The 24,835-nt window shown below is 36.4% G+C and overlaps 2 protein-coding genes across 2 annotated transcripts; both read right to left on the bottom strand.

Moving 5' to 3' along the window:
- Positions 1–17,047: 17,047 nt before the first annotated feature.
- LOC110872967 (metal-nicotianamine transporter YSL3) lies at positions 17,048–20,861 on the bottom strand. The gene is made up of 8 exons (XM_035976702.1): positions 20,419–20,861; positions 19,784–19,802; positions 19,112–19,265; positions 18,929–19,026; positions 18,716–18,850; positions 18,434–18,623; positions 18,249–18,360; positions 17,048–18,162 (listed from the first exon to the last, which is right to left on the bottom strand). Exons 1-8 carry the CDS (start codon positions 20,750–20,752, stop codon positions 17,228–17,230), a joined length of 1,977 nt encoding a protein of 658 aa, XP_035832595.1. The 5' UTR covers positions 20,753–20,861; the 3' UTR covers positions 17,048–17,227.
- A 449-nt stretch (positions 20,862–21,310) lies between these two features.
- Positions 21,311–23,524, bottom strand: LOC118480974 (secreted RxLR effector protein 161-like). Its single transcript, XM_035976006.1, has 3 exons — positions 23,030–23,524; positions 21,470–21,541; positions 21,311–21,376 (listed from the first exon to the last, which is right to left on the bottom strand). Exons 1-3 carry the CDS (start codon positions 23,522–23,524, stop codon positions 21,311–21,313), a joined length of 633 nt encoding a protein of 210 aa, XP_035831899.1.
- Positions 23,525–24,835: the final 1,311 nt, after the last annotated feature.

Raw genomic sequence — 24,835 nt, 5'->3', positions numbered from 1 at the left:
AGCATTGCGTTGATAACCACATAATCATTCAAAACAAGTAATCACACAAATGACACACATAATATAATTAAATCGGCGTTTCGAGTCTGTGTTGAGTTTGCGTTGTGATAGCATTTAGTCTAAATAAGCGATATAAAATGCGCTAAAATACGTTTAAGTAGTAAGCGTTGTAATATGCGTTTAAAATGCGTTGAAAATATAGTTTAACCCATCGTGTTAATCGAATCCCAAGAGTACAAGCGTTTACGAAAAAGATGACAGTGTTAGGTAACGATCCAAAAAGTCAGGTTGTTACACTACCCACCACCATTGGGTTTGCTTGACGCATATGTGGATGTGTCTGCGTCTTAGAACATGTATGTTTGTTGTTAAAATGTTTAACGTAAAAAACATCACAAGATTCCCGACTAGCTGCCTTGAAATTCCACTGGCAATTCTCATCAATACAAGAGACTTCATAACGAGTTTTTGATGATCTGTCTACTTTATACGAAAAACTTTCAGACAGATACATTTTTCCTAATTCAATTTTCATTTCCTGCTTGTTACGGAAAATATAACCTACGTAAAACGGGCATTTATTTTCAAGAGGACAAATATCATTATCAGTAAATCCCGATTTATCCGTTGCGTTAAATTCATCGTGAGGAAAAACATGTTCGTTAAGATCGGGACATTTAAAATCATTGGAAGAACCACAAGATGAACCAACACCAACTTCTTGCACCACATATAATTTAAACAACCCGTAAGGGTTTCTTTCCGCAAGATTGAAAAAAAAGTAAGATCGGAATCATTAATTATATCAATGGGATCGGTAAAACTTGACATTTTGTAAGATAAACGTGTGATGTTTCGAAGACCTGTTGACTCACTAACATTTTTGAAAAACGTGTTATAAGAAATTGTAGTAGAACTTTCAAAACCACGTCTAAGTGAATCTGCTTGGAGCACGTACTCAAGCTTCCCGTCAACGACTTCCCACTTGCCACCAGAGTAAACCACAAATATAACTGCCATATGAAAAGAAAACAAAATATGAAGATATTAACGGTAAAAGTTGGGGATCAAATTTTGTAAATTTTTTTGAGTAATGGTCCCTACAACCCAAAAAACGAGTAATATATAAAATAAATAAAAAGGAAAACTGCTTTTTTCGCTAAAGCGTCATAAGACTCCTCACAAGAGTCCATATTCGTTCTAAAGCGTGAAATTGTACTTTTCTGATAAGCATACGTCACCGACGCATGTAATGCGTCTGAAGAGGTCTTCGATACTGGCAGCGGACGCGTCTGTTGACGCTTGCCAAGCGTCACCATGAGGCCTTCTCAAACTAACACATGAAGCGTCTCTTGACGCACAAGAAGACGCGTCGGACTGGACGCATAAGAAAATGAGTCAGACGCCTTCCAAAGCTGACACGAGAAGCGTCGGGCTGGACACATAAGAAGCCGCGTGAGACGCCTTCCAAAGCTGACACGGGAAGCGTCTTTGGACGCATTAGAAGACTCTGAAGAGGCCTTCGATACCTGACACGTGATGCCTTGGCGGACACATCCAAAGAGTCTCAAAGACGCATCGGAGAGTGGTCTGAGCCAGGCGCATCACACTAAGCCAGACACAAGCTAAAGTGGATGCGTCTCGTAGACGCCTTCGAAGCGTCCTTACTTTTGATTCTCAATCATTGAGACACGTGTCACTTGAATACTGGCGGACGCATCATTCACCCCTGCAGACGCATAAGCTCTCTCGTAATCCGTGATGCCCTGCTCCAAGGACGCATGAGCTGGCCATTTTAGTAAGTCAACCATTTTCCTGGCTACTTTCGTAATTTTCTCTTTTATATTTCCTAAAGGTATCCATTTCAACTCCAACCTATATTGCTGTAAACTCATTTTTACCAGAACCCAGGTTGACTCGTAGTTACCCAATATTAGTTGGGTTTTAAATAGGATGAAGTGATATTCATTGATCATTTTGTTGTAAAACAATGGGCTATTAGCAACCAATATACACGATAAATATGAGAACATAGATCATGTAGAGAAAGAAGTATGGAGAATGGGATAATTCTTATTGATATTGAGCATCACATATCAAATACATAGGACCTCTATATATAGGCCATGTTATTAATACAAGAGTAGCTAAAGAGACGAGAGTTAAGAACGTGGAGAGTCACCGTAAATAATTTATTCATAACACTCCCCCTTGACTATCCACGTGATAATTGAAAATAATATATCTACTTTTAATATGCTTGGTTGTCAACTTGATACGCTTAGAGATGCTGCCTCGTTAAAAACCTTGCTAGGAAAACCCAGTGGGACAAAACCTCAGCTAAGGAAAAAAGAGTGCAGCGCGTATTTTCTCCTCCTGATACTTTTGGATCAGGTATGTTGCCTCATTAATAACCTTACTAAGAAAACCCATTGGGATAAAACTTAGTTAAGGGAAAAAAAGTGCAACTTGAATAAGTCTCCCCCTCATTTTAACATGTATCCTTTAAGTGACGTGTGTCCATCTTCCTTGAAAGTCGAATAAAGCTTTTGTAGCGAATGATTTGTCGTTTGATCCCTTAATGTGCAATCCTTTATGTTGAGCAATGTTGTATAATCTTCTAACGAGACTTTAGGTGCCTCCCTCCAAATATTATCATATGTCCACAACTGTGTTTCGTTACATTCCTGCATCTACAAGACTAACCAAACTTGTTTTGATGGGTTAGTAAAATATAATCAAATATCGTTTATACCTGAAATATTTCTTTGAACTCATTCCAATGTCTCTTTGCTTGACAAATGTTATATCATGACAATAAGCTCAAGTGAAAGATATTATAACCATATATAGCTAGCAAAACATATTAATGCACTTATGTATTTAACGATGGTACTTCTAGAATGAGAATCTCTACTTTGGTAGGAGATGATAATAGGCATTTCTTATAACAAATGACTTAACAAACTTTAACATACTTTAAGGTTCATCTATGTCGATACTAAAATATCCAAACATCATCTTCTAGATGTACTTGAGGGATTAGTAAAATATAATTACATATATACTCGAACTGCAGTTCGAATAATAGTTAGACCGTGCCAAGGTCATTCAAAAATTCTCCCTCTAAAAGCTCGACAATTTCTCTCGATGATGCCTAGACATCATTACTGTAAATTGCGATTATAGTGAACTTTTAAAAGTAGAATGTTCATAGAACATGGCTAGTTTAATCAGACTTATATCTCTCTTTATGTGAATATCTCGAGTTGTACAACACTCGTTTCGACTATTTAGTCCATATGTATTTTGTCAACTTCGTATAATACATTCTTAAGGTTTTAACATCATTGATGCTTCTAGCATTATCAATCCATGAGGGAATTTATTCCATCTTATCCAAATATGCATGTGTTGTCACTCTTTAGAAGTTTTGCTACATAAATTTTCTTATTTAACATATAGATATCTATATCATATGCAAAAATGTGATGAACCCTTGCTTTTTATCTCCAAAATCCATATTGTACCATGCGTGTACACTATTTATTGAGATATCACAATCACTGGGTACCAGTTCTATGTATGTTTATTGGTGCACAAGAATTACATCATTAAGATGTTTTGATTTATCTTTAGTGAACTCAATTGCTTTAGAAAACTCATCAAGAGTTCAATCGTAAACAAAAATGAATCTATATACAACGATCATATTGTTCTCGAGAACTTAACTTACATGATTTTGATCATTCAAATCCTTTAGAGACCTTTATGTATACTTTTAGTATCAAGTGATACATAACATTCATAGACGCACATCAATTCTCTCTCTATATTACCAGACTAATAAAATATTGGAAAGTCAATGCATTCACCACTGGAGAATACGTTTCCTCATAATCAATCATAGGTCTTTGTGAAAATTCTTGTGCCACCAATTTTGACTTATATCACTTAATCTTATTTTCACATAATTTGCGTAAAAGACACATTTGTATCCAACATATTTTACAACTTCAGTTGTATGGACTGTTAGTCCAGAAACTTTCCATTTCATTAGAGAACTAAACTCTGCCTTATTTGCGTCTTTCTATTTTGGCCAATCATTTCTTAATATTCATTCATAGGCAGATCTTAAATCTTGATCCTTATCATTTAATCATTTTAAGCGCTACATTATATACAAAAGTATAACGGCGTCGATTTTTAATTCGATTCCATACAAATCTTAGACATGATACAACTTATCGAGATCTCTTTATTTTCAGGTACCTGAGGTTCTTCTTGAACCATCATGTCTATTGTCTCTTCAGGAGATCTTATTACTATAACCTCGACTTGACCATCTTAATTACTTGCTCCAATTTTCGAGGAATTTTATTATTGGAATCAACTAGTCTACCACGCTTTAGGCGTGCAATAGACTCATTAAAAAAATATATTATGTCTTCTTAGGACACAAATATAATTGGAGCATAAGCAGTTGATTATGTGACTTACTTAGTCAATCTATTTAGGTCAGTGAACTTGTCTGGTAATTTGTTCTTTAATATTGGTAAATGAATTATACTTTAAACTTCTAGTTCATAGTTTATAGTCTGAGGATCAAGATGACATGATAATTCATTTCACTTTTCAACTGCTTGTTATCTCCCCCTAATGTTGGGAACATTTATTCATTTAAGTGAAAACCAATAAGCCATAAATGAATTTTTCTCACTAATGGCTTTAAGTATTTAATCATAGACGATTATTTATACCCAACATATTCTCAAACTTTTTATAAGTCCCATCTTTGTGCGTTGTGATGGATGAGTTTCAATATATGTCGCACAACTAAAATCTTTGATGGGACATCTTTGGTTCCTGACCAAAAACCAACTGTATGGGGAGAACTATAACTTATTGGCTTGATGTGAATTGATGGTACTATATATAAAATTACATGTACCTAAATGAACTTTTGCTTCTCTCATGATCATTGGGTTTGTAACCAATAGTAGACGTTTAGTGATCATCTCAATAATAACACTTATTCTGATGTGCGTGTAGTGTAATATAATTTTGATGTATATTTAAGCCCCTTTTTACACTTTTAGCCAAGTTTTAAATTTATAAAACACGATATTCACTAACACTAAACACACATATGGGCAAGTGCACCCATCGTGGACGTAGTATAGTGTTGGTAAGATACCGAGGTCGTCCAAGGACACAAGAGCTTTTAATACCGGTTTATCCTCAACGTCTAATCAAATCAAAAAGTGAGAAAAAATGTTTTAAACTAAGAAAAATAAAAACTAACTAAATGCTGAAAATAAAAATAAAATAAAAACAGATAGACAAGATGAATCACTTGCATCCGACACGTGTATTAGTATAACCTTTGATTATTTTCGCACTTTTGCACTTGTTTAAGAGATTATCTTAGTTATTGTAGTAGGCCCCTCTTTTGAAGGCGACATTACCCTCAACCCAGTAGTTTGAGTCAGCAAGGATACAATCCTAAAGGGTCGGATTATTGAAAGATAATGAATTAAGTTATTAATGCAGATTGTGGTAGGCCCCGCTTTTGGCGGTGACGTTACCCTCGGCTAAGTAGTCTGAGTCAGCAGGGATACAGTCCTAAATAGCCGGGTTATAGTATTAATAGTAGTTAACTTATGAGGGGGTCAAAGAGTTTGGATCCCCGCCATCCAATACCTATGGGCATTGAAGGAGATCCTACTAAATTTGACCCAGGTCCCAAGCAGGACCTCTAAACGCTGAACAAGGGCAAGACCCTTACCAAACCATTCCCTTAACCCCCGACCAGGTAGCCAACATACCTCCATATAGACCGTGGAGATATGAATGGTGAAAATCTTTTATTTTATATAGACAGTAAAATAATGCCAAGACACCACGGACAAACGATAAGGAAAGATCACCTTCAACATAAGTAACTAGTTATTAAAGTCATTAATACAAAACCAAATAAAAAGTGCAAAAGATTAAAAATAAAAAGTATTATACTAAACACTTGTCTTCACCAAGTGATGTAAGAGACTTAGGCAAACATGGCTTTGATTGTCAAGAACTCTTACGATCAATCTTGGATCCCGAGACGACTCACACACTCTACGATGGACAATGGATGATGGTGGTGGATGATGGTGTTATGGTGGTGGTGGGTGGTGGATGAAGTATGAGAGAGGTGGTGTGCCAAGGGAGGAGAGAGAATGAAGCCAAGCTACTCTATTTATAGGTTGAACAGAAGGCTGGACACGGCCCCGTGTCCGCTGGACACGGCCCCGTGCCCGTCTGACATTCTCTCACTTCATTAATTGTAATTGCGAATTACAATTAATGCGCCTGCTGTACTTTCACCACGCCCCCGTGCTCGCTGGACACGGCCCCGTGGTGGGCAATGGAAGCTTCTACTGGTTTGTCTCTTCTGCTGCTTCCTGGGCACGCCCCCGTGTTCGCTGGACACGGGGCGTGTTCAGACTCTGTTTCTTCTCCTTTGCCTTGGGAGGTGCCGTTGAGGGTCCGGGCAGTCCACTTTTGTTCCTTTTCTTGTATTTATGGTAGAATTAGTTGTCTTTTTGCTTCTTTTGTGATTTTGAGCTCATTTCATCCTGAAAATACAAAAGGAAGACAAAAACACTCTTTTTCCAACATTAGTACTTAAAAAGGGTTAGTTTTATGCGTTAATTGATGTGATTTATATGTTGCATTTTACACACATCAAATACCCCAACACTTGAACTTTTGCTTGTCCTCAAGCAAAACTCTTTAAATGTGGCTTACACTCCCAAATGGAATAGGTAGAAGAGAAGTTTTTTTAGCTTGTCCTAGAGTGTCGGGAATCCAAGGTTTTTATAGGTTTTATTTTTATTTATTTACAATCCTATTCGTTATGATTTATTTGGAACGTTTCATAAGATGAATTACTTATTTGGGCATAGCATGCCTTATTAAAATTCCATTTATATACAAGTTCACATACCTCACGGGAGATCACTCAACACTCGGCCGAAGGTGTATATTTTAGTGAATCACTCGAGAGCGGCGCGGAACTTACGTCTTCCATAGGCTTGCCAAGCAATCAATCCTCCTCCTTTTTAACTTTTTACCTTTGTAAATATCAAGAGGACTTTTGGGGTGAAGGCTTGGGTTTAAAGGTGGGTGGTTGGTTAGTGGTTAGTAAAAACGGCGAAAATCATAACAAGCGTCGGTTTTTCGTGAAGTACCTTCTTTTTAGTGATTTTTTATTTTGAAGTATTTCTCCAAACAAGCTTTTATAGCTTTTGTTTGTTTTTGACTTCATCATCATCATTTTTTTTTTTGATCGTCACATAAAAAGGTGAGTTTACGAAAAAGCGAGCTTGTTACTAAAATAAATAGAAAAAAAAATAAAAAGGTTTTTTTGGTGGGTAAAAAGGGTTTTGGGGTAATGAAATGAAAGGTTTAGGCTCAAAGGGGCTATCTAGGGGGATTTTGGGTAGGTAAAAAAAATGAAAAATAATGGTTTTGAAAGAAAAATGGTTAGTCCTAATGCCTCCATCATTTACTTACTTGGGTTTAAGTTGGTAAGGACCGGGAATGTATCGTCGTGGCAAGTTCTAGATTTGTAAGGACCGAGCGGCTATTCACACAAGAAACGAAAAATGAGCATTTAATCTAAATATGTGTATTTTTGTGCTCAATAAAGGCTCAAAACTCACTTTTGTGGGAATGGGTTTTTAATGTGACCAAGCATATATAATCGAATTTTTAACTAGACTTGTTATACCGTTTCATAATTTTCTTATGTTGGTTCTTTTTTTTATCACGACGCTATCGGTTGTAAACTTGTAAAAATATAACCTTTTTAGAACTTATTATTCCCAACTTAAACTAAGACAAGTAAATAAAAAAAAATGAAAAAGTTTTTTGAAAAAATTTGGGGTGTTTAGCGGTTCCAATAGAGTTTTGTGTAAGGCTTGTGTTTAGGATTTTGCAAAATTTCAAGGTTTTAGCATCCCCCCCACACTTAAATTACACATTGTCCTCAATGTGTCCAAAAATAAAGTTTTTGGTTGATTAGAATGTATAAAAGTGGGTTAAAAAGCAAAGATTTATGTTACTGGCATCCTGGACACGGCCCCGTGTTGACCGGGCACGGCCCCGTGGTCAAGTGCCAGTAACAAAAATTACAGAATTGAAACAGAAGCCTGGACACGGGGGCGTGTCCGCTGAACACGACCCGTGTCCAGTTACCTGAACTGGGTGATTTTCTGCAGGGGCTCAGCACGGGGCCGTGTTGGTTGGGCACGGCCCGTGTTGAGCCTTCTGTGATGGAGATTTTTGTCGGGTTGCTCTGTTCTTCGTGCATGGTTCCATTTTTCTCGTTCCCTTTTTCATCCATTACCACCATGAGTGTGTTTTATTCTCAAAACAACCATCAATCTTAAAAACCATCATAACATTGCTAATAGAGAGACATTACATAAAGATAAAAATTACATAAATATTAAACTTATGGAGTTCTAGCCCTATGTTTTATTTTAATTTAGCAAAATTTCCAAGAAGCTACTAATCTTGGTTAGATAAGGCTTTGTAGAACTCCTCCTTTCGGGTGTGGTTCTCCTCATATGTCGGCAAGCCACTCCTCTACCTCCCTTGGAAGGAGAAAAGAGGGCTCGTTCGCATTAGTTTGAGGAGTTTCAACTTCCGCTGGAACTTCTTGTGGGTTTTCCATAGGAGGTTCTGCGGGAAAGTCTCCCCACCCGGTAGGGTTGTTAACACCGAGTGCCAAGTTCCAGTCTTGTTGTGGAAGGACTGGTTCCATAGGGGGTGCTACCAAAATGTTTAACCTTTGGTGCAAAAGGTTAATCTCTTGGAAGCTGCTTTCAAGTCCCATTGTAAGATCGTTAGTACGGTCAATGAGGACCTCCTCTACTGACGTCATTTCGTCGAGAGCTTCCCTTAGCGCTATCACGTAGTGCACAAGTGTAGCTTCAACGGAGGGCCTCCTTCCCCTTCGGCTGTTTGAGGAATGAACGGATGATGTTTCGCTGTTTTCACTCGCCATTCTACGAAAAATAAACCAAAAGCAGTTTATATGACGAAACAGTTTCTGGACACGGCCCCGTGCTCATTGAGCACGGCCCCGTGTTCATCTTTCTGCAGAATTTTGGAGCAAGGAATCTTGGGTTTTTAAGTTATTTTCCGAGTTTATGCAAGCTTTTTGACAGTAAATAACTCTAAACAATGTTACATAACATGTTTTTACCAAGATTCTATGATCAAAACTCATTGTTCCCTACCACAAAGATTGAAAATTCAAACTTTTCATGGTAGTTTTTGAAGAAAGATGAAGAAGAAGGAAATGTCTAGAAGAGGAAAGGACAAGATGGGTTGTTGGAAACTTCTTTTAGACTTACCTAGGATTGTTTGAGAGAAGATTCCTTCAAATCTCTGTCCCCAAGTTGGTCCAAATGTGCAGGATTTTTGGCTGCATTTATAGAAAACGACAGCCTGCTGGACACGGCCCCGTGTCCGCTGGACACGGCCCCGTGTGCAGATAAAATTCTGACACAGTTTGTCCGTATTCTGACGTTCTGATCAGAGGGGAATCTTTTGGTGGACACGGGGGCGTGTTGGCCGGGCACGGCCCCGTGTCGGAAAGCTGTCTTATGAAGTTTTGTCTTTACTAAGGAGCTAATCTATATCGGGTGGCTCTTGACTTGTTGGAATAACCCCAAAGTGCCTAAGATACCTTAATTGTCCTATACTAAGGCGAGAACGCAAGAGGTTGTTGGTGAGGGTAATTCCTATTTTCATTCTAGGTGGACAAGTCCAACCCTTTCCCGGGCTCTCGTTAAAGAAGGTGTATGCCGAATCGCTCAGGTCTATGTATGCATCGAACGAAGTCGATGGGGAGTCCTTCACGGCACAATCGGCACAGGGACGACTATCGTCCGCGTCTTTTCTAGGTAAGAAGGTATTTTCGGGAGCAACGAGGTTGTCGGAATGCGGTTCCAACATTTCCTCATGGTCATCATCTTGGGATGGATCTAAAAAATCCTTCCTAAGTTCTTTTGACCAATTGAGAAGTAGTTCTTCTAGTTGAAATAACTCGTCAAGGAGCATTTCTCCTAGAATATCTGGCTGGGCGCATTCGAGGGAGAAATAGTGCTTATTTTTACTTTCGTCCCTCTTAAGGTTACAAGGAATCGGTGGGTCTATATAGTGGGGCCTATAAGTGAGGAAAAAACATTTTAATTCCTCATGTTCGCCTCCACATATTCGACACCACAAACCATAAGAGTGCCGAAAGTAAAAAGAATTACTATCACTCATGTTTGTGTCAGAAATTACCAACCGCCGGGATCTAACGGTTCTGTTTTCAGCAACTGAATCTTGGGCACGGGGGCGTGTTGAGTAGACACGGCCCCGTGTTCAGCCTACTGTCTGACTTAAAACAGGATTGCCAGTTCCAATGATTGAGCACGGGGCGTGTTCAGCGGGCACGGCCCCGTGTTGAGCTCTGCAGAAGCTAAAAATCTAAGAAAAAATCCTAAAAAATTAAAGAAAAATAAAAATATGATTAGGCCGTTGATTCCTAACTTTCTTAAAATCCTTGTGTCCCCGGCAGCGGCGCCAAAAACTTGATGTGCGTGTAGTGTAATATAATTTTGATGTATATTTAAGCCACTTTTTACACTTTTAGCCAAGTTTTAAATTTATAAAACACGATATTCACTAACACTAAACACACATATGGGCAAGTGCACCCATCGTGGACGTAGTATAGTGTTGGTAAGATACCGAGGTCGTCCAAGGACACAAGAGCTTTTAATACCGGTTTATCCTCAACGTCTAATCAAATCAAAAAGTGAGAAAAAATGTTTTAAACTAAGAAAAATAAAAACTAACTAAATGCTGAAAATAAAAATAAAATAAAAACAGATAGACAAGATGAATCACTTGGATCCGACACGTGTATTAGTATAACCTTTGATTATTTTCGCACTTTTACACTTGTTTAAGAGATTATCTTAGTTATTGTAGTAGGCCCCTCTTTTGAAGGCGACGTTACCCTCAACCCAGTAGTTTGAGTCAGCAAGGATACAATCCTAAAGGGTCGGATTATTGAAAGATAATGAATTAAGTTATTAATGCAGATTGTGGTAGGCCCCGCTTTTGGCGGTGACGTTACCCTCGGCTAAGTAGTCTGAGTCAGCAGGGATACAGTCCTAAATAGCCGGGTTATAGTATTAATAGTAGTTAACTTATGAGGGGGTCAAAGAGTTTGGATCCCCGCCATCCAATACCTATGGGCATTGAAGGAGATCCTACTAAATTTGACCCAGGTCCCAAGCAGGACCTCTAAACGCTGAACAAGGGCAAGACCCTTACCAAACCGTTCCCTTAACCCCCGACCAGGTAGCCAACATACCTCCATATAGACCGTGGAGATATGAATGGTGAAAATCTTTTATTTTATATAGACAGTAAAATAATGCCAAGACACCACGGACAAACGATAAGGAAAGATCACCTTCAACATAAGTAACTAGTTATTAAAGTCATTAATACAAAACCAAATAAAAAGTGCAAAAGATTAAAAATAAAAAGTATTATACTAAACACTTGTCTTCACCAAGTGATGTAAGAGACTTAGGCAAACATGGCCTTGATTGTCAAGAACTCTTACGATCAATCTTGGATCCCGAGACGACTCACACACTCTACGATGGACAATGGATGATGGTGGTGGATGATGGTGTTATGGTGGTGGTGGGTGGTGGATGAAGTGTGAGAGAGGTGGTGTGCCAAGGGATGAGAGAGAATGAAGCCAAGCTCTTCTATTTATAGGCTGAACAGAAGGCTGGACACGGCCTCGTGTCCGCTGGACACGGCCCCGTGCCCGTCTGACATTCTCTCACTTCATTAATTGTAATTGCGAATTACAATTAATGCGCCTGTTGTACTTTCACCACGCCCCCGTGCTCGCTGGACACGGCCCCGTGGTGGGCAATGGAAGCTTCTACTGGTTTGTCTTTTCTGCTGCTTCCTGGGCACGCCCCCGTGTTCGCTGGACACGGGGCGTGTTCAGACTCTGTTTCTTCTCCTTTGCCTTGGGAGGTGCCGTTGACGGTCCGGGCAGTACACTTTTGTTCCTTTTCTTGTATTTATGGTAGAATTAGTTGTCTTTTTGCTTCTTTTGTGATTTTGAGCTCATTTCATCCTGAAAATACAAAAGGAAGACAAAAACACTCTTTTTCCAACATTAGTACTTAAAAAGGGTTAGTTTTATGCCTTAATTGATGTGATTTATATGTTGCATTTTACACACATCATATTCCAACGATCGTTAATAATTTGGGAATCAAATTCACTATTATCAAATAAATATACGAATCAGGATTAATATGCTTGTTATCACATTAGCTAAGCCACAATCACACAAGCTTCAGGTTGTGGATTTGATAACCATTTAGACGATGCATCGATTTAAAACACTAAATGGTACCATGTTGGGATATGCATATCCTTTAATCACTTCCAAAATATTTAGGGATACACACCCTCCTTTATTTGGCAAAAATAAAATTTCCATTGAGAGCAAACAATACATGCTAATTATCAGCTTGAAGAATCTTCTAATTCTTCATTATGTTTCACATCATCATTGACTCGGTGTGATCTAACCGGTCATGCCAACTAGTTAAATAATTATGATCCATAAACTTCTGGTTTATGATCGTTTGTGTATTACTTGCTCGTATGTAATACAAAACGTATGATACGAGAGAATATATTATAACTTCAAAGTTCAAACCATCACGTTATGCAATCACTCTTTAATTTGCCACTTTTGTGGTCCATCTCATTATTCTTAGTTTGCCACTTTTGGTGGTCCATCTCATTATTAAAAATATCATCATTACAAACTTCTCAATTATTTCCATGATCAAAACATTTTAATGATCATTATATAATCAATTTACTTAAGAGAATGGAATAACCGAAAATGCTTCATAGTTTTCCATTATTTACTTGGTCACACGAATATAAAATCATTTCAACCTTTTCATAATCTCTTAATGATATTGCTACTTCAAGAGCATATCTTATGTGTGATAAATGATTTTTTTCCGGTTTTTCAATATAAATAATCTTCTCTTCACATAACATCACTTGAGAAGTAATTTTATATATGAGTCATATAATTTTATCAATCTTATACCTTATGACCTTATATAAACTGATAATGACATTTAGGGATTATGACACTTTAGGTGTCTTATCTAAACATATTATTCCCTTTCATGATAATGATAAAAAAAAACCACAACTTTGGTTTATGAGTTCTATTCAATAGTATTCATACTACAAGGCATACCATATAATCATATTATACAATACATGATGTTATAACATGTCACCATATAGAATTATAATAAACATCTATGATATAATATTTTTTTTATCATTTACAAACAACGATTTGTGTAAGTTTATTTGAAACATACACAACTATCAATTCCTCGTGATTTTTAATAACATATAATCATAAAAAACTCTTAAACTAAATCAACTTCAATAGGCAAATCCGAAAATTAAATCAACTTCAATAAGCAAATCCAAATAATAGTATATGTAGATAATATATGGAATCTTGCAAAGACCAATTTACAAATGAATACTAATGTAGTGTGCACGCGAATGTATATATTATTAACACTAAGACATGTACACAATAAACCATTTAATCACTGAATGTATTAGGTTTATTAGCATCACAACATTCACACTACCTTTACTAAATCATATATATATATATATATATATATATATATATATATATATATATATATATATATATATATATATATATATATATATATATATATATATATATATATATATATATATATATATATATTTTTTAGTAAAATATTAAACCAGTTAATCATGTACAAATGCACGAAAACAATATTAAAGGATATATCAAATAAATAAATACATTCAATTTTTTCTTGACACTTTCATGGAAACCGTTGGAAGATTTTTGGACTAAAGACTTTTATGGCCATTGAACACAATTGACGATCATATTGATTAAAAAAATTAAATAACCAATCAATGCTCATTATTTTTTAGAGAAAAATATTGAAACCGATAAATATGGTCTTCACCCCTCACATATCAACACTCTCAAACTAAAAACCATTTTAATCCTCACAAATTCTTTGTCTCCTCTCCTCCCGTCATGTTCAACATGCCTTAATTTTAATATCAATCAATCATCATTAATATATCATTATTAACTTGGCTATCGTTATAATTTCTAATTGTCGATCTCGTTATTACAATGACTATCATTGCAATTTTCTCAATTATAATTTCTATTAAAAGGTATCATGCGTCCATCATTTTCCTTTTTTTTTCAACTTTAACCCAAAGGGTTTACCAAATTATTATCCAAGCTTGAAAATATGTTAAAACAGGATCAATAAATCTTAAATAAACTTTAACTAGAAAATTATTATAACAAGTATGTAGATACATTAATTAATATATATATACTTATATATTGTCGTTTGATATCCACAAACAACGTTTACATTGGCTAGTTTGAAAATCATAATGTAATTACACATACATGATATAATCGGTATAAATAAAATTTACACAAGTATTGTTAAACACATTTATCAATTAGAATGAGAATAGGCTCCTAAGAATATAGAACACATACACTAATGCAATTAACACATATTTTTTTAGGCAAACGATATATATTAGAATTATGATTTAACACATATTTGTTTTTTTAAGCAAACAATATATATTAGAATTGCACTATACATATAAAGGAATAGTTTGTAAAATTTATTTATAACGTGGGCTATTAATTTTTTTTTCTTTGGGCTCAATAAACAATAACGCTTGATCTTATTTGACAAAAAAAAACTTATTATTATTTTTTATACATGTCAATTCAGTAACCCTATAACTACTGTCATAAGTTCTTTTTTTCTATGGCTCATTTTACTGTTCAAATATAACTAAAAGCAAATCATATTATATACTTGAAATTCTATTTCGGTTATAGTGATTGTATATTAACAGGTTTGTTGTTTTCTCTTTAAAACTTGGATGAATGTATCAATAATTATTTTTTCATAATTAATTAATTATTTAGGGGTATAAACTAGCTAAATCCGAGCTTATCTAACTTTGAAATGACATGTATAAATAACAATCATATTATTTTAACTATTTACTTTTTCTTATTTATTTTTTATTTTAAACAAACTGATTAATTATTTAAAGGTTATAAACCAAAATAGACTTGATTTAGTTTAAACTTAGAATATGATTAAACGAAGTAATAAACCACCTTGTCAAAAAAACTTATATATCCAAACTGTTTGTAATGAAAACAATCGGTTACTAAAAACAAAATGGTGCAGCCATAAAGAGGCAAATAATACAACAAAAATATGGTTTCATAAGGACTTTTTGTTTTGCTTGTCCAAGATTAATCATGCTAAGATGGAGCAATAAAATACAAGCTATAAAAGTAGATAACTTACTTGTAAGATGATGTAATCCAACTTGAAAAGCGAGTCGTGCTGATAACGTGTTGTAAAACAACGAGCTATTAACAACCAATATACACAATAAACATGAGAACATAGATCATGTAGAGAAAGAAGTATGGAGAATGGGATAATTCTTATTGATATTGAGCATCACATATCAAATACATAGGACCTCTATATATAGGCTATGTTATTAATACAAGAGTAACTAAAGAGACGAGAGTTAAGAACGTGGAGAGTCACCATAAATAATTTATTCATAACACATTTCATTTTTTTTCTTTTTTGTGCAGTTGGAAGGAACAATTAGTTATATGAGTATCACGTGACACCAGTAACACGTATATGTGTCATATGATATTTAATTCTTGTTTTTCATGTGTTACAATCAAGTTACACCGATTTACCAAATATTTTTAAAAATAATAGCGGTGAAAATTAATGAATCCGTCACTATGTATGAAGATTAGAGTAGACAAAGGATGTTGCACTTTATTGTTCATAAAATTCTAAAGCAGGGACATTGAAAGATGTATCATCTTTTCATGTCCACTACCTAATTTGAGTAGTGGGTTGTTAACTTCATTTTCTAGCAATATTTCATCACTTTTTGTAAGTGGTAGGATTGAAAGTTTTGTAGCAATGGTGGGGTGCATTGTGCATGGTGGGTAGTTAGCATATATTTCAGTTTGAGTCATGTTGCTTTTGTTTTGTGTGTATTATTTATAGCAAAGTGATTGATATATTTTCTTTCTAATAAAATATTTCAAAAGGTTTTGTGTAGTTCTTGTTTGTTAGTAAGAAAGTGGACATGCAGGCTACACTAAAAACAAGAGACAGGTGCCATATGTAAAAAGTAGGATTAATATCTGATTACGTACATCTGGAGGATATAGAATTGTGTACATAGATTTTGAATGTCAACAAATCCATTCATGTGACGATTGATGAACAACAAATGTAGGGTAAAGAAAGTGATTTCAATTGGTGCATAACTGCTGAAATTTAGTTTATTTAGTTTAAATTTTACTAATTTTAACATTGTTATAATAAATCATGTGTTATACACTGAGTTATTTTTTTTTTTTTTTTTGTGTGTTGTATACGCATTTGATTCTCAAGTGACACCGAACATCTTTAACAAGTCACGGTGATAATCATGGGTGGTTCAAGTGTTTTGGGGGGCCAAAGCGGACAATAAAATTAGGATCATTTTCGTCAAAAATATAAATTTGCTTTTCAATCCGATGACTCATATATCATCTGTGTATGCATAATTATAGACCACAAACCCCATCATCAACAATCCCAAAACCCATTTACCTACATATAATTTTTTTTTTCTTTTCAAATTTTTTTTTGGAGGGGGGTTTATGAAAGTCAGGCTCCAAAGCGCCCTTGCTTTATTTCACTCTTCCTTAAGCAGCGCATAGCAGTAATAGAAAATAATAAAAATCATGTATCCACCACTTAAAGTACCTAACTTTGATAACATTAGAAACTTGTCTCACAAACAGAGGTTGAACCATGATAAACATCATCTAACTCTTTAAAATTCTTGCTCTCTATATCCTATACTCTGTATACATATATAAAAAGCTGCAAAAGATTATTTATGTCCTTAAACATAAATTCTAGTTTTAAGTGCTCTTTGTAGGCACAAAGTTCATGCATATCGGAGGATTAACCCGAGCTAAGGACAGAATCGATGATGGAAGAATCCACAACCCATCTCCACAGATCAAACCCGAAGCAACAGCAGGAACCATCAGATTAGCCTTTTGCTTATCAACCCTGTGCCATATGAACACAATCAAACTTCCCACACACATGTCAATAGCGAAATAAGCACCAACAAGAAAAGGCACAGCCATAGCCATTGGTAAAGGAATCAACTTCCCGATCTTCTCTGGACAAACGTCTCTCGCGAAGTTCGCCACCATGGCAAAACTGAAGAACACATAACAAAGCTGCAAACAATGATTCGGCAATGCAGAGAAACCTTGAACACCCAAAATCGCCATGTTTCTGTACACAATAGCGTAAGGAGCTTTGTATTCACCATCTGGATTTCCAATATCAAATGCTTTGTAGAACAGAAAGAAAGTGAGAGGTGCCACCACACATCCGATGGTCGTTCCAATAGCTTGACTCACAAGCATTGACCGTGGTGAAGTCAAAGTCAAATGGCCCGTTTTGAAATCGTGCATTAAGTCAGATGATATTGAGACCATGGACTTTATTAGACCGCATCCTACGAGCCCAGCGATGACACCATCATGCTTTCCAGACATAGCAGACAGTACAAAGAGAGCAACTTTACCGTAATTGTATGCCATGTTCATGTCTGTTAGACCAGCACCGTATGCATTACAGAAGCCGAGAGATGGTGCGATAATATAAGCAACAACAACATAATACCATTTGAGCTCTGGGAACATGATTGGGATGACAACAACGGAAACAATGGAGAATAGCATGTAACCAGTAGCTGCTAGCCAAAAAGGAATGCTGTCCCTTAAGAACACTTCATTTAGTTCACAATCATCTCGGGGTTGATCATTTTCTTCTGGATCTGTATTTGAAAAATTCACGAGAATGTTAAGAATACGACAGCTCGGAACGAACTTTGACTAATTTCTGCACTTGTAGAATACTTACTAGTTTTAGGCATCTTCCTAGAGGTCAGATACATTGTTCTTGCAGTAAACACTGCAATCTTGAGAAAATTATACAGTCCATCTCCTAGGATAAGCGCGATCGATATGAAAACCTGCGGATGTTTCAATTCATCATACGACTGTTTACAGAAATTTATTAATTTGACCTTAAAAGTGCTATCAAACCTTGTAACCGTTTAAACTCTTCATGCTGCTTTGAGGTAAACTTGAAGGAAACCAAACCCCTTTTCGGTCTTCAATAAGAGGCCACATAACACCATACGAGAGCACGGCTCCTGCAAGCAATGATAAGTTCACAAGATGTGAACATATCATTCCGGCTCCTATGTAAGTCATACTAAAATCAAAATAGAACCTGCATGCATTCAACACCAAAATCAGTCCATCAATTTCAGAACAATCCGTTATGGAACATTTAAAACCATATAACTAACAACAAACACGCACGAGTTCTTGAACGCTTTTAACCCGAAGGTAGGAAAAGAGGTGAATCCACATGTTCCTGAGCCAGAATAGAACCATTGAAAACATGCCCACACAAAACTTGCTGACAAGAACTTGGTGAACCCAACAACTTGCTTTCTGCAACAAAATTTTACAACCTTTAATGTGTGTGAATGATAATAAAGTGTTTATGATTGTGTGAAAATAGATGCATACTTTGCCATTTTGTCTCCCTTTGGAGTGTGAAACCCATTGATGAGAACTGCTGTAGCTGTTCCACTAGGATATGTTAACTTGTAGTCTATGATCATAATCTGCATGATCATAAAACAAAACATCAGATAGTTGGTCATGCAGGTGATGAACTATTGAATATGTACAAGTCAGTTAAGTACAAACCTTTCTTAGAGGGACCAAAGCCAACAATCCTACAAAACTAGTAACAAAAAGAAAACCAGTCATCCAACCAATTCCAGGTTCTTTATAGCTCCCTGGGGAATTCCCTTCGACATCTACACCTGCTTCCTCGTATGTCTTCTTGTTTAATCCCAACCAGTGGCGGAGCTTGACCAAAAGTTTCGAGGGGGCGTAAAGTGATGGGACACAAAAAAAATTTCCTATCGTTATGTTTCGGGTCGGGTCGGCTATCGATTCAGGTCTGGTCAAATAATAATAGTTCCAAATAAAACTAAAAAAATTCATTCATTCAAAGGATCCATTCTTACACATAAAAACTTGCGATTAAGTTTATTGTGTTATGGGTAATCTAGGGTTAAACAAATAAGAGTTAAAATATATTTACAAAACTACACATCACTTATATACAAAGTGGTAACAAACTTTACTTGAATTTATATATTGTATAAATATTTAGGATATATAAAGTGGTAACAAACTAAACTTTAATTTATATATTGTATAAATATTTAGGAAAAATAATTGGGGGGAGGCGATCCTATATAATTTTAAAATTTTCGGACGAAAAATCGGAACCTATACACTTTTAACCGAAATATTGGGGTGGACGGGTGCACCCCCGGGCACCAAATAACCTTCGCCTCTGATCCCAACAAATATGACCCGAATCCACCTACGTAAACCCGTCGTTAATCAATGATGATTAATCAAATCATGCATCAAAAACCTTGAAAAGTAAGCATGTAAAGAAACCGAACCAACACGAACAGGGCTTGTTCATGTTGGTCCGTTTAACTTTAACTGAACAAATTAACAAATAGATTTTCTTGTGCGTTAATTTGTTCATTAAAAAGATTAATATGTTTGTTTGTTTATATTCTAAATGAACGTAAATAAACAAACATAAACAAACTTAGTTAAACATAAGCGAACAAAGAAAATGAACATGTTCTTGTTCGTTCAAGTTGTCAGCGGATTACCCGGTGATGGCTTGATACATGTCAGGCCAATTAGTATTGATATAAACTTAAATTAATATGTAAATGACATAAACGAACCGACGTTAAATGAACATAAATTTTCAACATAAACAAATGTTCATGGACCTAAATAAACGAACAGGACATGTGTTCATTCTGTTCATTTAATAGTTAAATGAACAAACTTTTATATAGGTTCACATTCTTTCATTTATTAAAAACGAACTTCCCTTCAAACCATTTAAAAAACTATTAGGTGTTAGCTTCGCTTACAAGCATATTTAAAAGTACGATAATTAATAAACAAACCTCCAACAGCAATGCTGTAACAAGCAACAGCACACGTCTGAATGATTGTATTCTCTTGTTTCGTAAACGGCTTCGTCACAAACCCAGATTTGTGAACCAGTTTAGTCCATGTTTTGATAAATACGAACGCCAGAAGAGCTGCAGAAACATTAAGATTCGGTACAAGGCCAGTAGTGAGATTAAGCTTCGTTACTATCACACTATAAATCACACCGATCACAACACTCGCAACCACTCCCCGACATGTTATGTTGGCTGTCCAAGGTGGCAGCCTTTTAACAACAACGTTGTCATCCTCGTCTCGTATCTGCTCTATCGCATGTTCCATCTCCATTGGGACCCTTGTGTTTTGAGAGAATGAAATCTTGAAAACCCTGAAATATATAAAATGTTTTTTTGTTTTGTTTTGTTTTGGTGCAATGATTGTGGACAGGGATAGTGCATTAATGGGTTTGAAAGAAATGAATTTATAAAGACGAATGATTTACCTACCAAATTCAATCAACCATTGAAGGTGATAGGAGTTGTTAGTGGTGGAATTTCGACCATTGATGGTGTAATCAAACCACTGTTGTACTGCAAATTAAGGGTGTAGTACACATGAAACTAGACACTTTGTGTATCTAGTACAACTAAAATCCAGCATAAAACCGGTTTTTGTACTAAGATCTTTATTTGGAAGGCTGGAATTGATTTTCGCATACATTGAATGTTATCATTTTTACTATATATGGTGATTTTCGCGTGCTTAAAATGTTGTCATTTTTACTTCATATGAGGTAGTATCCGAAAATCCCTCAACTATGGTTCATATTTTGATTTGTTTCAAAGTCGAACTTATCTTTCTTACTTATAACTTGTTTAAAAGCATTTGATAATGTTTTTAGTACTTTCATTTAACGATCATGAACTCTATAAGGAGAGGTGCACAATGAGGACCCAAACCAGTGTTAGTAACCTGAATACGAAAAGAAACTGCAACAGCAAACAAACAAAGCAAAAGAGACAGTAACAATGAACCGGGCTTGTGTTTGACACAATTCCCTTAAACAGATTCGCGGTCTGTTCCCGGGGTAAGCCAGTCTGAAGCAGCAACAGCGTACTGCCGGACTTGAACACTTGCCTGAAAAGAAATAGGAGATGTTGCAAAGAATTGAGATTGAGAGAGAAAGAGCTGTTGTTGGTGTGTCTAAACTGATCAGTTTGATCTAGTTCTATAGTCACAAAAATATAACCGAATTCTAGTCATCATTGCAGAGAATTAAAACCAAATAATATGGTCATTAGTGCATCAGTTTTAAACTGATAATAATAACCGTTTAATGATCATCAAACTGAATAATCATTTCAGTTTTAAAACTCATTAAAAAGAAAACGGTTATGAGTCTTGAGTGCAAAAACTTGCCTCACTCGGGACTGGGTTTTCGGAGCTGCATTCGTGTCCGTAGGACGTTCGGGCGCGCACGAGTTCAACCAAATTCCAGTTCCGAAACTCAATTTTTGCACCCCCCCCCCCCCGCACACCTGCGGGTTGGACTTGTGGTAAAACATGTCATAAGACTACAATTGTTTGGTCAAGCTTTTGCCTTATAAACAGCCTTTTCTTTTGTTCCCACACCAATGTGGGACAAAGTGGTTTAACCACTTAAGACTGTCATTCACACCAAAACTACCAACAATCCCCCACATGAATGAAGGTCGATCTCAGAAACAACATTATTCCAAATAGTTTTCAGTAGTTGAGTTTTGCATACGATAGGTAGGTGTTACCCTTTGAACCTTCGCTCATGAAATGCACTTAGCCCATTGGCTCTGAGTAGACATCGATGTCTTTGAACTCGTCTACCGTTTGTGTAGACGACAATACACTTCACAGAAGACTCTCCCTGACAAAGTCAAGTCCTCATAGTTATGTTCGTTATGGTCATGAACATGAGTCTGGTTCTGCGAGAGCCATTAAGTATTGTGCCCCAACAATACCCTTCGAAGCGACCCCACTTCTCTCTCACATAGGTGATTCACTATGTATGGTTACCTTAGTCGAATCATTAAAAGCCAAAGGCTTAGCCTCACACTTGTCACTTTTAGGAATGGACTGGGAAGTTTATTGAGCTTTGTAATAAACTCCCTTTTAAATCCGTAGGGTTATCCCCCACAGTGACCTTACTAATTCATACAATTAGGTTTTCCTATTGAACTCAGTTCTTGGGATCTCCAGTCTGTTGAGTTAGGTTTCCTTCACATGAACTTAATTTTTCAAGGGCTTCAGTCCCATTCCTATGGACGACTTCTGAACTAACTCTCTACTTAGGCCTTTTGTTAGTGGATCTGCGATATTATCCTTTGACCTCACGTAGTCAACAGTGATAATTCCAGCAGAGATTAGTTGTCGTAGCGTATTATGTCTACGTCTGAAATGTCTGTTCCTACCATTATACATTGTGTTATGAGCTCTGCCAATTGCTGATTGGCTATCACAATGTATACAAATGGCCGATGCCGGCTTAGGCCATCTTGGTATATCCTCAACAAATTGACATAGCCATTCTGCCTCTTCACCTGCTTTATCTAAAGCGATGAACTCTGATTCCATCGTGGATCTAGCAATAACCGTTTGTTTCGACGATTTCCACGATATAGCTGCACCTCCAAGTGTGAATACAAACCCACTTGTTGCTCTGGAATCATTCGTGTCCGATATCCAATTTGCATCACAATGTCCTTCTATAACTGCTGGATATCTGTTATAATGCAACCCGTATTCCCGAGTGTATCTTAAGTAACGAAGCAACCGAATGATACAGTTCCAAGGAATTGAACTTGGATTGCTCGTATATCTACTTAGCTTGCTCACAGCATATGCTAAGTCTGGTCTAGTACAACTCATAAGATACATCAAGCTACCAATAATTCTTGAGTATTCCAACTGGTTAACAGGTTCACTTCTATTCTTGGCTAGAGTTGTGTCAAGAGGAGTTCTAGCTACATTAGAGTCATTTCCATTGAACTTCTCAAGAATTTTGTCCACATAGTAGGGTTGACTTAAAACAAGTCCACTTTGGGTTCGTGTGATTTTAACTCCAAGAATCACATCCGCAAGACCCATGTCTTTCATGTGAAATCTTGTTTTTAGCATGTTCTTTGTAGACTTATGATTTTGTCATCACTTCCAGCAATGAGCATATCATCTACATATAGACACAAAATGACATATCCATCTGATGTGTCCTTCACATATACATACTTTTCATATTCATTGATTTTGAACCCAGCATCAAGCATGACATGATCAAACTTTTGGTGCCATTGTATTGGAGCTTGTTTCAATGCATACAAGGATTTTACAAGTTTACACACTTTCTTTTCTTGCCCAATGGTTGTGAACCTTTCAGGTTGTTCCATGTAAATTTCTTCCTCTAGATTTCCATTAAAGAAAGTTGTTTTCACATCCATTTGGTGAACTTCCAAATTTCTAATGGCGGCAATGGCAAGCACCAACCTGATGGAGGTTATTCCCGTAACTGGCGAATATGTATCAAAGTAATCTAAACCTTCTCGTTTTTTATATCCTTTTATCACCAATCTAGCCTTGTACTTATCGATGGTTCCATCTGGTTTCATCTTCTTCTTGAAGGTCCATCGATATCCTAGTGGTTTACATCCTTGAGGAAGATCCACTAGTTCCAAGGTATGATTTTGTAAGATAGAGTCTATCTCACTTTTGATGGCCTCCCTCCACTGAGGTCCTTCTGAGGAATTCACCGCTTGTTGGTACGTTTGAGGTTCTTCTTCTACCATGTAGGTAAGAAAATCAGGGCCAAAGGATTTTTCAGTCCTTTTTCATTTACTCTTTCTGATTTCAACTTCCTCAGTCTTAGATTGTTCTCGAGGTTCATTATTTGCAACATCATCCTCAGGAACAATTTCCTCAACCGATTTAGTAAAACTCGGTTCACCTTTGCCTAAACATGGGAACACATGTTCAAACCAAGATGCATCCTTAGATTCTATTATGGTGCCATTGCATATTCCAGAGTTCTTAGAATCATGCACAAGAAAACGATATGGATCATAAGGACGGGTGTATCCTATAAATATACAATCCACTGTTTTGGTCCTATTAGTAGGCGCTTTGGTGGTGTGACCACCACCTTGGTTAGACACCCCCACACTTTCAAGTATTTATATGGTGGTTTCTTTCCTGTCTATAATTCGTATGGCGTTACATCTTTCTTCTTATTGGGTATCATATTCAACACATAATTTTCTGATAAGATTGCTTCCCCCACATGTTTTGGCTTACCCCAGAACTTATCATCATGGCATTCATCATTTCTTTCAAAGTGCGGTTTTTTCGTTCCACTATGCCATTTGATTGAGGGGAGTAAGGAGCCGTGAGTTCATGTATGATTCCATT

The sequence above is a fragment of the Helianthus annuus genome, chromosome 8, assembly GCF_002127325.2.
Source record: "Helianthus annuus cultivar XRQ/B chromosome 8, HanXRQr2.0-SUNRISE, whole genome shotgun sequence".
Classification (NCBI taxonomy): Eukaryota; Viridiplantae; Streptophyta; class Magnoliopsida; order Asterales; family Asteraceae; genus Helianthus; species Helianthus annuus.
Note: the sequence above shows the minus strand (reverse complement) of the source record. Positions and strands in the feature narration are given on the sequence as shown.